At 41.0% G+C, this 13,952-nt stretch overlaps 1 protein-coding gene across 1 annotated transcript in view; it reads left to right on the top strand.

Moving 5' to 3' along the window:
• Window positions 1-13,952, top strand: part of GAD1 (glutamate decarboxylase 1) — a 70,385-nt gene that overhangs the window by 35,038 nt on the left and 21,395 nt on the right. The window contains exons 6-7 of the mRNA XM_089519773.1: window positions 159-249; window positions 8,665-8,777. Of these exons, the coding sequence (XP_089375899.1) occupies window positions 159-249; window positions 8,665-8,777 (204 nt within the window). The remainder of the gene's footprint in view (window positions 1-158; window positions 250-8,664; window positions 8,778-13,952) is intronic.

Here is a 13,952-nt window from a genome sequence, read left to right as displayed (position 1 = left end):
GTGTAGCCTTCTAGATGTTCTTGGACTGCAACTAATCAGCAAGGCCAATGATGAGGAATGTTGGAAGGTGCAGTCCAACAACGTCTGGATGGCCATACAGTTTGAAACTTTTTTTAAAAGACACTGTATGCTTAAGGTGGTGTTATTCATCTTTCTAGGTCATCCTCGCTTTTTCAACCAGCTTTCTACAGGGCTTGACATCATTGGCTTGGCTGGGGAATGGCTGACTTCTACTGCTAATACGAATATGTAAGCACCTTCTTGGTTTCTTCTCTGTTACATGTGTTCAGAGCCCCCCAGGCAAAGCAGCTTTGTGAGCCCCTCTTTTACCAGTGGCACCCTGAGGGACATATATGGATGGGGGGAGTGACCATGAGTACCATTCAGTGCTTGGGTCTAGGTGCTCATATTTGAGAGAAAACATAATTCCTATGAAATGCAAACAAGGCTGGCCCAATGCATTTTGCTGCCCAAGCGGAAGGGCAAAGCAACAACCCCACTCCATTACACAGGCAGAAGAAATCTGGATTAGAGGGTGAATTTTATTTCCATACTACCAATGGGATAGTGTCTTAATTTAGGCCAGGAGAGGTTGTGCACCAGCCATAACTATATCCTTCAGCACTGGGGAACAGCCAGGGAGTTCAAGCAAAAGCTTGCCACTGAGTGTTGGTCTCACCCACCATACTTGGCCTGAGACAACTGTCTTACTCTTCCTAATGGCTGGGCCCTGAATGCAAGCAAGGAAAGGCTATTGTCAAACAGCAGAGGGCTTTCCAACTTTTGTTGATGTGAACTTTCTTCAGGAAAAAAGCATTACTTAAGTCTGCCAAGAACAAACAAAGACAAGACAAATTGGTGAGCTCAGTTCTATTCATGCCCCTCCTCTTGGGGCTGGACTCTAAGTAAAATGAAACATAATTAAGGATTGGTAGGTATCTAGACACATTAATTAGGAGTCTTACTTTGGGGACACAGTGGCTGTGAGGTCACAGTGGAGTAAGTTATAGAATCATGCCATCCTGGGATGTATTGAACTCCTGGGACAGAGGAGTAGAGGGAAATGGAAAACCAGCAGAGTGAAATATCCACAGGACCATGGATGGTTTTAGGTGAGGTTTTTATTGAGTGATCACCCTGCTCATGGAGTTTTACCAGGAATCCTGATGATGATGATGATGATGATGATGATGATGATGATGTCTTCAGCTTATAACCCTTTCCTGTTTTCCTGTCGCTGCTTCTCATACAATCATAGAATAATAGAGTTAGAAGAGACCAACATCTTTTTTTTTTTTTTTTTTGGTTAAAGTTTAAATGATGAGAAAAGATATACAGTGCATTTTGACTGGGAGCACTAAGTCCTCCATCTAAAAGCATCCATAAGGGAATTTGCCAAGTAAACTGATAAGAGTTATTTATCAGCATAACAATTGCTGGCAAACTGTTCACATTGAATACATTAGGCAGGATCTAGTAAGCACTCCAGCTGCTACAAAAACCCACATTTAGGAAGATAATCAGCAGAGGGAAAGAGCTGATCCACTTCCACATCTAAAAACTGCTCCTGCTTCCATAAAGAGGCCTTTCCCACACATTTACAATGCGAGCTCCCTGCTAAAGCAGATACAAAGTTTGCAGTCATTAGTGTCTACCTACCATCTGTCCAGGTGGTCAAGGTTGACCTCTGACTGTCTTCATGAGTACCCTGAGAGTTCTCCTGTATGAAGTCTTTGGGTCACAGAGTAACACTGAAACTAGTTTTAGAATGGTCAGTGTATGTATGTATGACTTTAAAAACCTTTTTATCCTGACTATCCTCTGGACAGAATAGAACAAATACATATTTAGTGATTCAAAACTTTCCTCTGCTATAGCATAAAATGCAAAAGCAGCAACAGAAGAAAGTTACACAGCATGATGATGATGACATAGAGACTAATTAAAGTAGCAGGTAAAATTTCCATTTCATTTGCAGCCCTGGAAATGATTTTCTGGCTGTTTCACTGTTTGGGAATAAATGGAAAATGAAGGCTCTTGGAAGACTCTGGCTTCATAATTCTCAATTTTAGTCCCCCTGCCCCCATTTTGAGGGCAATAGGTTACTGGGTTTTTGGAAGGCCCAGGATTAACAGAAAAGCTCCTCCCAGCCAACACAATCCTCACCATTGGTCTAGGTACAATGACCAGTTTTCAGAATGGTTTCCCATTGAGAATGTGACTTCCCTGGAGAATGCAGAACCATCAAAACTTCCCCTGGGAATTCATGTACAGAATAAGAATTAGGTTCAGTGGGAGCAGGATTGTATTTTAAGAGTTTGTTTTAATTGCTTGTTTAAAAAAGGTTATAAGATGCAAAAATGGTGTGTGTGCAGATTATAATGTACTCACAGTGAAGTAGTCCTCATACCACCCTGTTTTCAACTAATGTAAAGAAGGACAGGGAGTAGTGAGGTTGTGGGTGAATGACATTTTAGCCAGTGACAGATCTCACAGTTCTATGGGATGCCATTATCATTGCTGAGTGTTGACACTACATTGTAGGGAAAATTAAAATCAAGTTCAAGGTGAAGGCTGGTACCCGTTAGTGACAAAAAAAAACCCAGCCTCTTCCCTACAAAAAAAGGATCCAGGACAAGTGTGAGACAGGCCTCAGGGCAGTTTGAAATTGTGTATTGATTTGCATGGGCTTTAGGAAGTGTGACATGATAGGAGAGCAAATACCCAACAGCAATCAAAAGGCAAGGTTTCTATTTCAGAATGCTATCAGTTACAAGTGTGTGTGTGTGTGTGTGAGAGAGAGATACATTTATAAACCACCAGATGGAATAGGATGTGCATGGTTGCTATAAGAACAGCGCATGCTGAAGTTTCACCTGCAAATCAAAAAGGGATGGTTCTTTCCCTTGCAGCTTCATCTATTGATAATGCACTGCTGAGCAGCGATAGTGATTAGCACTGTGGAGGGCCATATGTGCTCATTCAGTGAGCTTAGCAACAGAGAGACCCACATATCTGACTTGTCAAAAACCACTGTAGAGGAAAAGTCAGCCAGTCATCATCAGCACCAGTTTGTAACCAGGATATTACTTTGTCTTTGACTTTTGTGTTCAGCGTTGCTGTTCAAAACTACATGACCATCCTTTTAAAAAGTTATTATAATTAGTTTTGATGAAATATATTTTAGAAAATATTATATGCAGGACAAGATCCAGGTAAAGTTGAGCACTTTACATCCCACTGATTTCCATGAGATGTGGGACTGGCCCTACCACAAAACCAAGAGAGCTTAGATGCTTTAACATTTGGGGTGTCATGAAAAGGACAGTACAATGATAGCAAGTTATTTCATTATTTTAGATACACTGGTCAAGAGGGATAAAAGTCCTGGTGAGAATTTTCTGCCTCATGTGTTCAAATTAATTGACCAGCCATGAGGACAATCTCCTTCATATGATTGCAGAGAGAACTAGCATTAGCTAACCCAGCAGTGTAATGAGACAGATAGGCTTTGTCATATAGAACGACAGAATCTTCGGTCCAATCCACACTGTAGAAATAATCCAGTTTGAGACCGCTTTAACTGCCTTGGGTCAGTGCTAGGGAATCCTGGGAATTGTAGTTTATTGTGGCACCAGAGCTCTCTGACAGAGAAGGATACATGTCTCACAAATGTCTCACAGAATTCCCTAGCAATGAGCCAGGTCAGTTAAAGTGGTTTAAAACTGCAGTGTGTTTTGGACCATAGAGTTGGAAGAGACCTCAAGGGCCATCCAATCCAACCTCCTGCCATGCAGGAGCACAGAATCAAAGCACCCCCAACAGATGGCCATCCAGCCTATGTTTAAAGACCTCCAAAGAAAGAGACTCCACTACTCTCTGAGGGAGTTTGTTCCACTGTCAAACAGCTGATGCTGTCTGGAATTTCCTCCTAATGTTGAGGTGGAATCTTTTTTCCTGTAGCTTGCATCTATTGTCCTATTCTTTGGAGCTGCAGAAAACAAGCTTGTTCTATCCTCAATATGACACCCCTTCAAATATTTAAACAGGACTATCATATCACCTCTTAACTTTCTCTTCTCTGGGCTAAACATAGCCAGCTCCTAAGTCTCTCCTCATAGGGCATGGTGTCCAGATCCTCATCCCTTGTCATTCCTCTTTCTCACTGAAACTGGTGACAGTTAAGTGCTTGGCCTTGGCTAAATTCTTTAGAAGTGTGGTGCCTCACACCATGCCTCTCAAGCACAGGAATATTTGTGTCAACCAGTAGAAATAAAGACAGAAACACTGGTAAGGTTACCCTTCTGTGTAGAGCACTATTTTGGCATTTTGTCTACTTTGGAGTTTTGTTTGCCTGTTATTACTTGACTGCACTGTGTACACTACCTCTCATTTTGCACCTGAATTGATATGTACAAGGCAAATGCCTTTCTCCCTTTCCCCCTTAAAAAGGCTTTCAAATCACAAAGAGGCATCTTTGGATTTGAACCATTTTCAACTGGGTGAAATGTTCTAGCAGTGCCTTTTAGAAATGCTGCCCACTGAGCACAAACAATGGGAGTGTGCAAGACATTTTGGTTAGCTTTGTGATTCCATTTCTTTCTGTTGCTAAAAGCCTCGTTGATTTTATGCTTCACCAAACTCCTATTCATTTCATGTTTTATTTGTCAGCTTTTTATTCATTTTGGTACTTACTTTGGTATTCATTATGGTATTCAGTGTTCTATTTTTGCTGTCTCTGAGACTCCTCAACAACTGGCCAAACATTGACTTTTTGTCCGGTGAGCTAGATTTGCCTTGGTAGGTCACAGGTTGTACAATCCTTCTCCTAAAGATGAGATTGCTCTACCATTACATATTTTTCTCCAAATGGATTGCCACTAAAATTATTCAAGCAACTTTTCTGAGATTGCATCATATGTTGCACACATCCCAGCTCTATATGAGTTTTTGTAGCCAATTAATTGTATGCATGAGCTCCTTTATACTCAAATTTCAAACCACATTTGTTGTTGCGTGTCTTCAAGTCGTTTCCGACTTATGGACCCTAAGACAAACCTATCATAGATTTTTCTTGGCAAGATTTCTTCAGAGGAGGTTTGCCATTGCCTTCCCCAGAGACTGAGAGCATGTGATTTGCCCAGGGTCACTCAGTGGGTTTCATGGCCTGGTCTCCAGAGTCCTTGTCCAATACTCAAACCACTATGCCATACTGGATCCTCTTCATAACAGTATAATATTTTCCCCAAAGATTAAACCAGTGGTAGTCTCTTTGGTCCGTTACAGACTGCCACTTTGCGGCAGTCTGCCGGCGCTGCTGTTTGCTCCGCGAGGGAGCCGCAGCAGCCAAACCGCGCGGCTCTGGCGCGGAGCAAAAAAGAAGCTCCAAAATGGAGCTTCTTCTCGCGTCGCAGTTATGACGCCGCGAGGCGCCAATGGCGCCCTCGCGATGTCATAAGCGCTGTGCGATGTGTGGACGCATAGCATCCACTACGTCAAGATGGCGGCGGCCGTGTGGAACGGCCGCCACCATTTGTTACGGACAGAGTCCATAACAGGAATAGGGGCGTCTAGAAGAGACGCCCCTTTTTAAAACTGGGACGTCCTGGGGACGTCCCAAATGGCGATATGTAACCCGCCTTTGTTACAATGGCACGCAACTGGTGCAAGAAAGATCTGTCCAGATGGCAATCTGAATGCATTGTTTTTGAGAAGTCAGTATAACCCTTTTTTGTGTGCATGACTTTGTAATTTGAGAACATGAGATGTTCAGGAATTCACTACACATAAATACTCAGAGAATCCAATCCAAAATGCACTGAAGGTAATGGAAGAATCAGTGGAAGGCCTTCAGTGAGCCTAATTCATGATTCTCAGTGTAGCCATTTTGTCTAGACTGTGGCTGGGTGATGAATGGATATGCAGAGTTTAAATGCATCATCACTGGAACATTTCACTTCTTGGATATTGTATTGGTAGAGCTTTGTTAAATTATTTCAGTTGTTATCCACAAGCTATGTAGGTTAGCATAACAGTATGAAACCTGGGATAGATTGTTGGTTGTGGATCACTTTTGTCTCCTGCCATTTTCCATTATGCTCAACCTTTTATGAGTCATGATACTGTACTGTATCTCAAAGGTTAGAAAGATGTAGAATAACTGACAAGAAAGGGGGAAAGTGCTTTCATAGTAGGATGAATTCTTATTTGTATTCTCAGTGCCAGAGACTTTGACAAGATTTAACTGAAAAAAGTTTTGAAAACCACAGCCCAAGACTCCGTTCCAAAAATTCTATATATAGGCCACATTCAAATGTCATAATAAACTGGAGAGAAACCTGGCTTCCTAAAGAAATGCAACATGCTGGTAAAGACTTCTTGCTCACTTCCCCTTGCAACAGCTAAGCAAACCACAGGCCTCCTTTATCGGGTTTTTTTTTCATTCTTTCTTGCATTTAAGGTCCAAAACGCACTGCAGAAATAATCCAGTTTGAGACTGCTTTAACTTCCCTGGCTCAGTGCTAGGGAATTCTGGGAACTGTAGTTTTCTGAGACATTTAGCCTTCTGTGTCAGAGCGCTCTGGTTCCATGATAAACTACAATTCCCAGGAATCCCTAGCACTAAGCCAGGGCAGTTAAAGTGGTCTCAAACTGGATTATTTCTGCAGTGCATTTTGGACCTACGTTCATCAGCAACTAGTGCTCTGTCTTCTTCCTCCCCCCATCGACCCAGATAAGGAATCCTGGGTTTTCTCTACAGTGTTTTTCTCTAGCTTTTGGAGGATTTGGCTGTTATGTCCACATACTGCAAAAAGCCATGATTGGACATAGGGTTTGGTGGATAGTTGCACTGCATGTGCCCAGCCTTACATAAGGTAATGTTATAGCTACTTGGGTGCACACCCTAGCAGGCACAAACTGGTTGTTTGTGCAGAATAGGCTTCATGGCATTTTAGGGCTAGATGTCAGTTTGTTGTATTAACTATTGGCCGTTTTGGCTGAGGATGATGGGACCTTTAACCTCAAATACCTAAAAGGCTGCTGGTTTAGGGAAGGTGGATTTAACTAGTGTAATCCAGTACAGTGAGAGAAGGTTTTTGCTTCAGTTAGTTGCGCTTCTCTTTGATTATACTTTCAATGTGGTTTGGTGAGAAGATTTAATTAGCTTTCTGCTACAGCATTAATTGAGAAGCAACTTTCTACCAGATTTCTCTAGCAAATTCTCTCCAAAAGAACAACAGGACCTACACAGAAGTTTCAGTACATGAAAAAATGCATGATCCATTAGATGATATGGAGTGGTTGTTGCCCGCATTCAATGGATAGAGCAGTGGACTGTCTGCTTGTTATCTGTAATTGGTAATTAGAAAAGCATCCTTTTTAATTACTCCTGACAGGTATTGATTGTGTGGTATTGTATAATTAGTTGCCCTTGGAGACTACAAGCAGAATATATCCAAATAAATAATTGGTTTGGTGCATTTTTTTAAACACAAGTTCAATATTTCTAATTATCTTTGTGAGTAGCCCTCTGAAGTTTACCATACCATTTTCATAGCTCTCTAGTTCTCACGGCAACTGTTTTTTTCAAATAAGAATTTCACACTCTTGAGCTAAAAACCTTTGCAGCCTAATAATTTCTGTCACTGACTAGATAGAAGTACATTTATAACTGGTATAACAAGATGGTATAATCTTAGAATCCAGTGATGAATCTAAAGACAAATCTATGGAAAATACATTAAATTATGTGCCTATGGGGATGTCTTCCTAGGCAAATTGTCTAAGTGGTCCTACTGAACCCCAAGGCAAGTGGCCTTGGATTCAAATCTTTCATCTGCCATTAAATTGACTAACCTGAGGCAACACCATGTTCTCTGAGCCTTATGTTCTCTCATGTACAACAATATGGGGGTAATACTGATTCAAGGCTAAATGCAATGGTAGTAGAGAAGACCCACTGAAATTAATGGGACCTAACAGTTGCAACTAACATGTACTATTCATTTCAATGGATCTACTCTAAGCAGGAGTAAGACTAGCATTGGATTTTGGTCCAGTCTTTACAAGATTGTTAAGATGATGGATCTGAACACTTACAGCAATATACAAATGCTGAATATTCTAAATATGACGAAGTAGCTGCAGCTCGTGGTAGAGCATGTGCTTTATAGGCAGAATATGGCAGGTTCAATTCTTGTTATCTCCAGGTTGGTTTGTTTTCAAAAGAATCAGTTAGCATATGATGTGGAGGAAAGTGGGTTAGATTGAGAAAAGAAATTTATTTGAACGTTAACCTAAATGTACATATTCATGTGAGCTAAGAGCAGGACCATAATATGTAGCCCCCCCCCCCCCAAAGTCACACATACGCACATTATGCTAGTCTTCCCATGCATTTGTGCATACAGCACAAATACCTGCTGCTGGAAGAAAGAGCACTTACATAATGCCATGCAGTAAATAAAGACCCAAATACTTAGGAACCCTGCATTATTCAGTTCAGTGGGGCTTAGTTCTAGGTAGGCAGACAACGGACTTCAACTTAAAACTCATAAGATTCTTAAATTGAAAGCAACTTCTTAAAATGTAAACACTTTATTATTTATGATTGCAAAACAGATATCGTTATTTATTTATTCAAACATGTATTTGTTTCTATAGGTTTACATATGAAATTGCACCTGTTTTTGTCCTCATGGAGCAGATAACACTTCGAAAAATGAGGGAAATTATTGGATGGGTAAATAAAGATGGAGATGGAATCTTCTCTCCTGGTAAGTTCCATTCTTAGTGTCTTTCTTTAAATTCCATATGAACACCTATATATATATACATATATATATAGGCTGTGTTAGGCCTATAGATGTATTACAAAGGGTGAGGAGGAGGACAAGGAAATGACTGGACAATTACTTTCTGTTTTTTAAAAAAGATCCATACAAAAAATGGCAAAATGGCTAGCTGACCTTCAGGAAGGTCTGGAAGTTAGTAGAATTTAACTGCAATGTTTTTCCCCAGATACATTTGGGGGGTGGGGAAAGAGTTTCTTGCAGGGAACCACATAAACATTTTTAAAGATTGCATACATCACTGTTTCATTCTTCCATGACAAAAGGAATATAGGTACTAAGAGACTTCCTTAAAAGTCTTTGTCATTGTCAAAGACTCCACAAGACTTTATGCTGTTCTGTGACTATACTAGGCTACCCTGAATGCCACTGCCACATAGGTGTGTGTGTGTGTGGTAAGGTTCTTGGACTAGTAGGCCTTCCTCCTCTCACAACTGCCTGTCTTCCTGCCTTCTCCTTTTACATCTGGTCCTCAACACCACGCTAGTGGAGAAGCAAGGTGAACATAAAACATTACTGATTCTAATTTCTGTCATTCTTGAAGAGGGCAACTGAACAAGGAGCAGGCTGAGGGCCCCTATCAGGCTGGATGTCTTGGCAACTTCCAGCAGTCCTGAGCTTAGGCAGCATGGCCAAGAATGACTTATCATGGGACTCACATTCCAATAACTTCTGGAAGGTCATGACTTGCCCATTACTATTGTTAACACGTATCTGAAGTTCTAAATACAGCTACCCCTCAGTTAATGAGGTAGACATGTTTCTGAGCATTACTTCTTTAACAGAAAGTTTGGTGCCAGAGGCAGAAATAATATGAAAAGGATATGGATAGGTTCCTATGCCATTAAAAAGGAGAGTAGCTCACATGAAAGCTTCTCCCAAATGCATCCAAGGATGATCTTTAAAATTTCACCAGCTCCACTTTATTTATTTATTTATTTACAACCCGCTGTCCCCCAGAAATTGGGATTCAAAGTGGCCTACAGACAAAAAACACAGTACAATTAAAAACTTGCAAAAATGACAGTTTAAAAGGAATTAAACTACTACTACTTTTCTTATAATTTTCATATTGTAGCCACATTCACAGTTCCATGGTTCTTTAATGTGCCGGGGTACCTAATGAGGCACCTTATCTGCTTTTTCCTTTTCTTTCTGTTTTGCTGTTTACACTTGCTCAGTAGGGATTCTGGAGGCAGATGCTGTTTACTTTGCCTATTGTAGGCAGACACATGCAGCAACAGTAGGATTGGCTCGAGCAGAATCCCATTCTTCTGAGCTTATGCACTGTATATTTTTCCACTAGCATGCTCCTATAAACTGACACAGAAAGTCAGTGTTTCTCCAGCCTCCTTTACCATCTTCCCAGTACTGATACTACTTTTAAAAAAAAACTTCCAGACAGACAGAAGAAGGAGGGAAAGTAAGATCTAAGGACAAAAAACCATTGTGTAAAAAGGAGCTTCTTTGTCAAAGCCTTGGTTAATATGCCTGTATGCTAACTTTTAGTCTCAAGGTACTGTTGGGCACAACCAGGCTGTGTTATTATAAGAAAAGAATAGTGAATGTGTAGCTTTCCAGATGTTGTTGTACCATAGTTCCCACGATTTGACACCACTGGCTATTCTGGCTAAGGCTTATGGGAACTGCACTCCAGTGACATCTGGAGGGTCACACATTTCCACTGCATGCTAAAGAATGGTTATGAGAGAAGCTCTCCACCACTTTCCCCTGCTTTTTTAAATGTATTATCCGCATGGAATCACACCACTGTGTATCCTTATGGCATAAACACTCACTGAATTCTCAGCCCAAAGATCAAAGTAGCTATTGCTTCCACTATGAAAAGAGTTTGTTAAGTATTTTAGCTCTTTGAAAGCTATTTTAGTTCAGTTAGATACCCTAAAACCACACAGCAAGAAATGAACTAGCCAGGCAGTTCCTGTCAAAACAGGTTCTGGTAACAAACCCACATTTGGAAGACAGTATTTCAGAGACAAGCCCATAAATATTAATACATGGAATCTAATAATATTTCTTCAGCAGACTGAAGGCTGTGAACTTAATCAGCCATATATTGACATAATCTCTATTGGACTGGCAGTCTAACTGCTAATTGATGCATATGTGCTTTTGATCACAGAGACAATGAAATCTTGCACTTAGTTACTTGGGTGATGATGACTGAGGCATTGGCTTGCTTACTGGCAAAGAACAGAGGTGCTGGGAAGATAAAATTATAGCATTTTACACAGTCATTTTTTAAAAAAATGTACATCATTTTGAGTTGCCATAAATGGCTTGAAAATGCAGTAGACATTTTGTAAATCAAATAAACGTTGTATAATACCTTAGGAAGAAGCTATTAGGAAAGGCGAGTCTTGTACCCAAATTAAGAAAGAAGCTGTCTTCTCTTCCTCACTTGGAAGGTATTATGTATGTGACTGGTGACTGTTATTGTTGTGTGCCTTCAAATGCTTTTCTGCTTATGGTGACCATAAGGTGATCCTATTGTGGGATTTTCTTGACAGGTTTTTGCAGAGGGGTTTTCTCATTGCTTCATAGGTTGTAAAAACAGGAGGAACTACTGCATAGGCACAGTGCTGTTGTACCTTCATTCCCCTTCCATCCTGCTTTTTCTTTTTCGTCTCTCAATTCCAATCTCATTTTCTCCAACATTTCACAGATGAAAGCCGAGATATGTTTGGCTAACTAATATCAGAGTGTGGTCAAGATGGCAAAAGTCATTAATGAGAAAGAACACATAAGATAGGCAAGGCGGTTTGCTTTTGCCTGAGCCTACTGGGAAGGACAAGACTGTGCTAAAATGTCCCCAAATACACAAGACATGGTGGTTTTGCTTTTAAAAACCTCCAACCTCTTTCCACTGCAAAACAAACAAACAAACAAACAAATAAACAAACACAAAAACCAAACCTCCAGGAGGTACAAAAACATATATTTTTCAGTGCTTCCAGGTTTTCATTTGAAAATGTGGTAATCAGATTCACTGCAGAGGTGAAATTTGACCCTGGCTGTAGTTCTGTCCCTTCCCTCTGGGAGGGGGACTATTGGAAGGACTGCTTTTCCCTAGATAATCTACTCCTCAATGAAGACTTGCTTCAGACATCATTCTCCAGCTGTCCCAGTCTTCTTAGGTAATGCAGGTAGCTAGCAAAGAGAGGGTCTTTTCAATGGCAGTGTCCAAATTGTGAGACTTCTTTCCTTGATATGCACATGTGTTCATTATCCCCTTAGGTGCCAGGCAAAGTCTGTCTTCACTTTTTTTTACTGGCTTTTAGTCTTTGACACTCTTCACGTTGTGTCAGTGCTTCCTAATGGTTTTGGGGAGGGGGTCAGTTTTATTGTTACTTTTATTATTTTGTATTCTGCACTCTGTTGTTTTAAAGTTTGACAACATAGCCTGAGGCCTTGGGGATAAGGGGTGTTTGTGCTATAAATACATAAATTAATAATCCAACTGGCTGAACACTAATCTACTGGGCTCAGAAAACAACAACAACAAAAAATGAACTACACAACAAGGCTGGACAACAGGGTTGACCTTGAAGCCCTGGGCAGTTCATGTTTTTGCTACCCTAATCTCTTTGGACTCTCCAGACCATCATCTTCAATCCCCACCAAAGATGAATTGCCTCTTTTAGAAGCCTGTTGTTGATGATGTTGTGTGCCTTCAAGCCCAGTCCACTTTACGGCAGCCCTCTCCAATGGTGCATCTTCAATGTAGAAATAATGCAGTTTGGTACCACTTTAAGTACAGTAACTCCAGCCAGCCAGCCAGTGTAGCGTAGTGGTTTGAGCTGGACTGCAACTCTGGAGATCAGGGTTCGTTTCCCAGCTCAGCCATGGAACCCACTGAGTGACGGCAGGTCACATCCTCTCAGCCTCAAGGGAGGGCAATGGCAGACAAACAAAACATGCCAAGAAAATCCCATGATAGGTTTGTTTTAGGCTCAGAAACAACTTGAAGACACACCATAACAAGTTCCACCCTATGGAATCCTGGGATTGGTAGATTTACAAGGCCTTTAGCCTTCTGTACCAAAGAGTGCTGGTGCCTCACAAAACTACAAGTCCTAGGATCATAGGATGGCACTATGGCAGTTAAAATGGTGCCAAACTGTATTATTACTACAGAGCAGCTGCACCCCTAGTTTACTTGACAAGATTTATGCAGAAGAGGTATGTCATTGCCTTCCTCTGAGGCTGAGAGTATGTGACTTGCCCACAGTCACTCAGTGGGTTTTTGGGACTTAGGACAAATTCCAACCCTTGTTCCCAGACTCCTAGACCAACACTCAAACGACATTGGCTCTTGAATGCCTGCAAAAGGGCAATTCACCTTTTAAATGGGTTGCACGTCGATCAGGCACTGTTTAATATACAGCATACAAAAATAATCCTGTTTTTCACACATTGATATCTGGCCACTTCTGGAGCGTTTCCTCCCAATGTTTGGGTATTTTTGGCAGCTCATGTGGTGCCCTGAGTGTTCCAGGGGCAGAAAATGGTCTTCTGGATCTGTCCCAGCTGCCCACCTCTGCTCTACAGGAAAGCCTCTTTTTGATTCTGGTTAATAAGTTGTCTAATCTAAATATCTGAGAGCCTAATATCAAAATCTAGTTCTATAATTAATATTTTAAATGAGTATTTTGTTGCTTTGCATTCTAGGCTGCTTGCCGAGGAATGTGTGTAGAGATACTCACAATGAAACTGCTACACATGGCAAAGGATTCTGGACTGTATTCTAGGATGCATTTGATGTAAAGTCAATGGCCAAGCCTGTCCACCCTTTCTGTTACCTTGTATGATGCTATCCCTGGGGGTACCCCCTCAAATACACAAAAGCAGCACTTTCTTGTATTGTAACGAATGATTAGTTGTGGTGAATAAACTGTTTTCTGTGGGAGCTAATCACTGTTACCTGAGTAGTCTTGATAGCATTCTGAGTAACCTTCTTTGTCAAAACACATTTTGGTAATCACTGTGTTAAAGGAACCTTCTCCAATAGAAGGGACAATAGTTCCTTTGAGAAATCAGCATTCATAAGCCTATCATGAAACCTTTTAGACTGGTGCA

The sequence above is a fragment of the Sceloporus occidentalis genome, unplaced genomic scaffold (genome assembly GCF_023333645.1).
Source record: "Sceloporus occidentalis isolate IW3139 unplaced genomic scaffold, rSceOcc1.0.p SCAF_4, whole genome shotgun sequence".
Taxonomy (NCBI): domain Eukaryota; kingdom Metazoa; phylum Chordata; class Lepidosauria; order Squamata; family Phrynosomatidae; genus Sceloporus; species Sceloporus occidentalis.
This window is presented reverse-complemented; position numbering and strand designations above follow the sequence as displayed.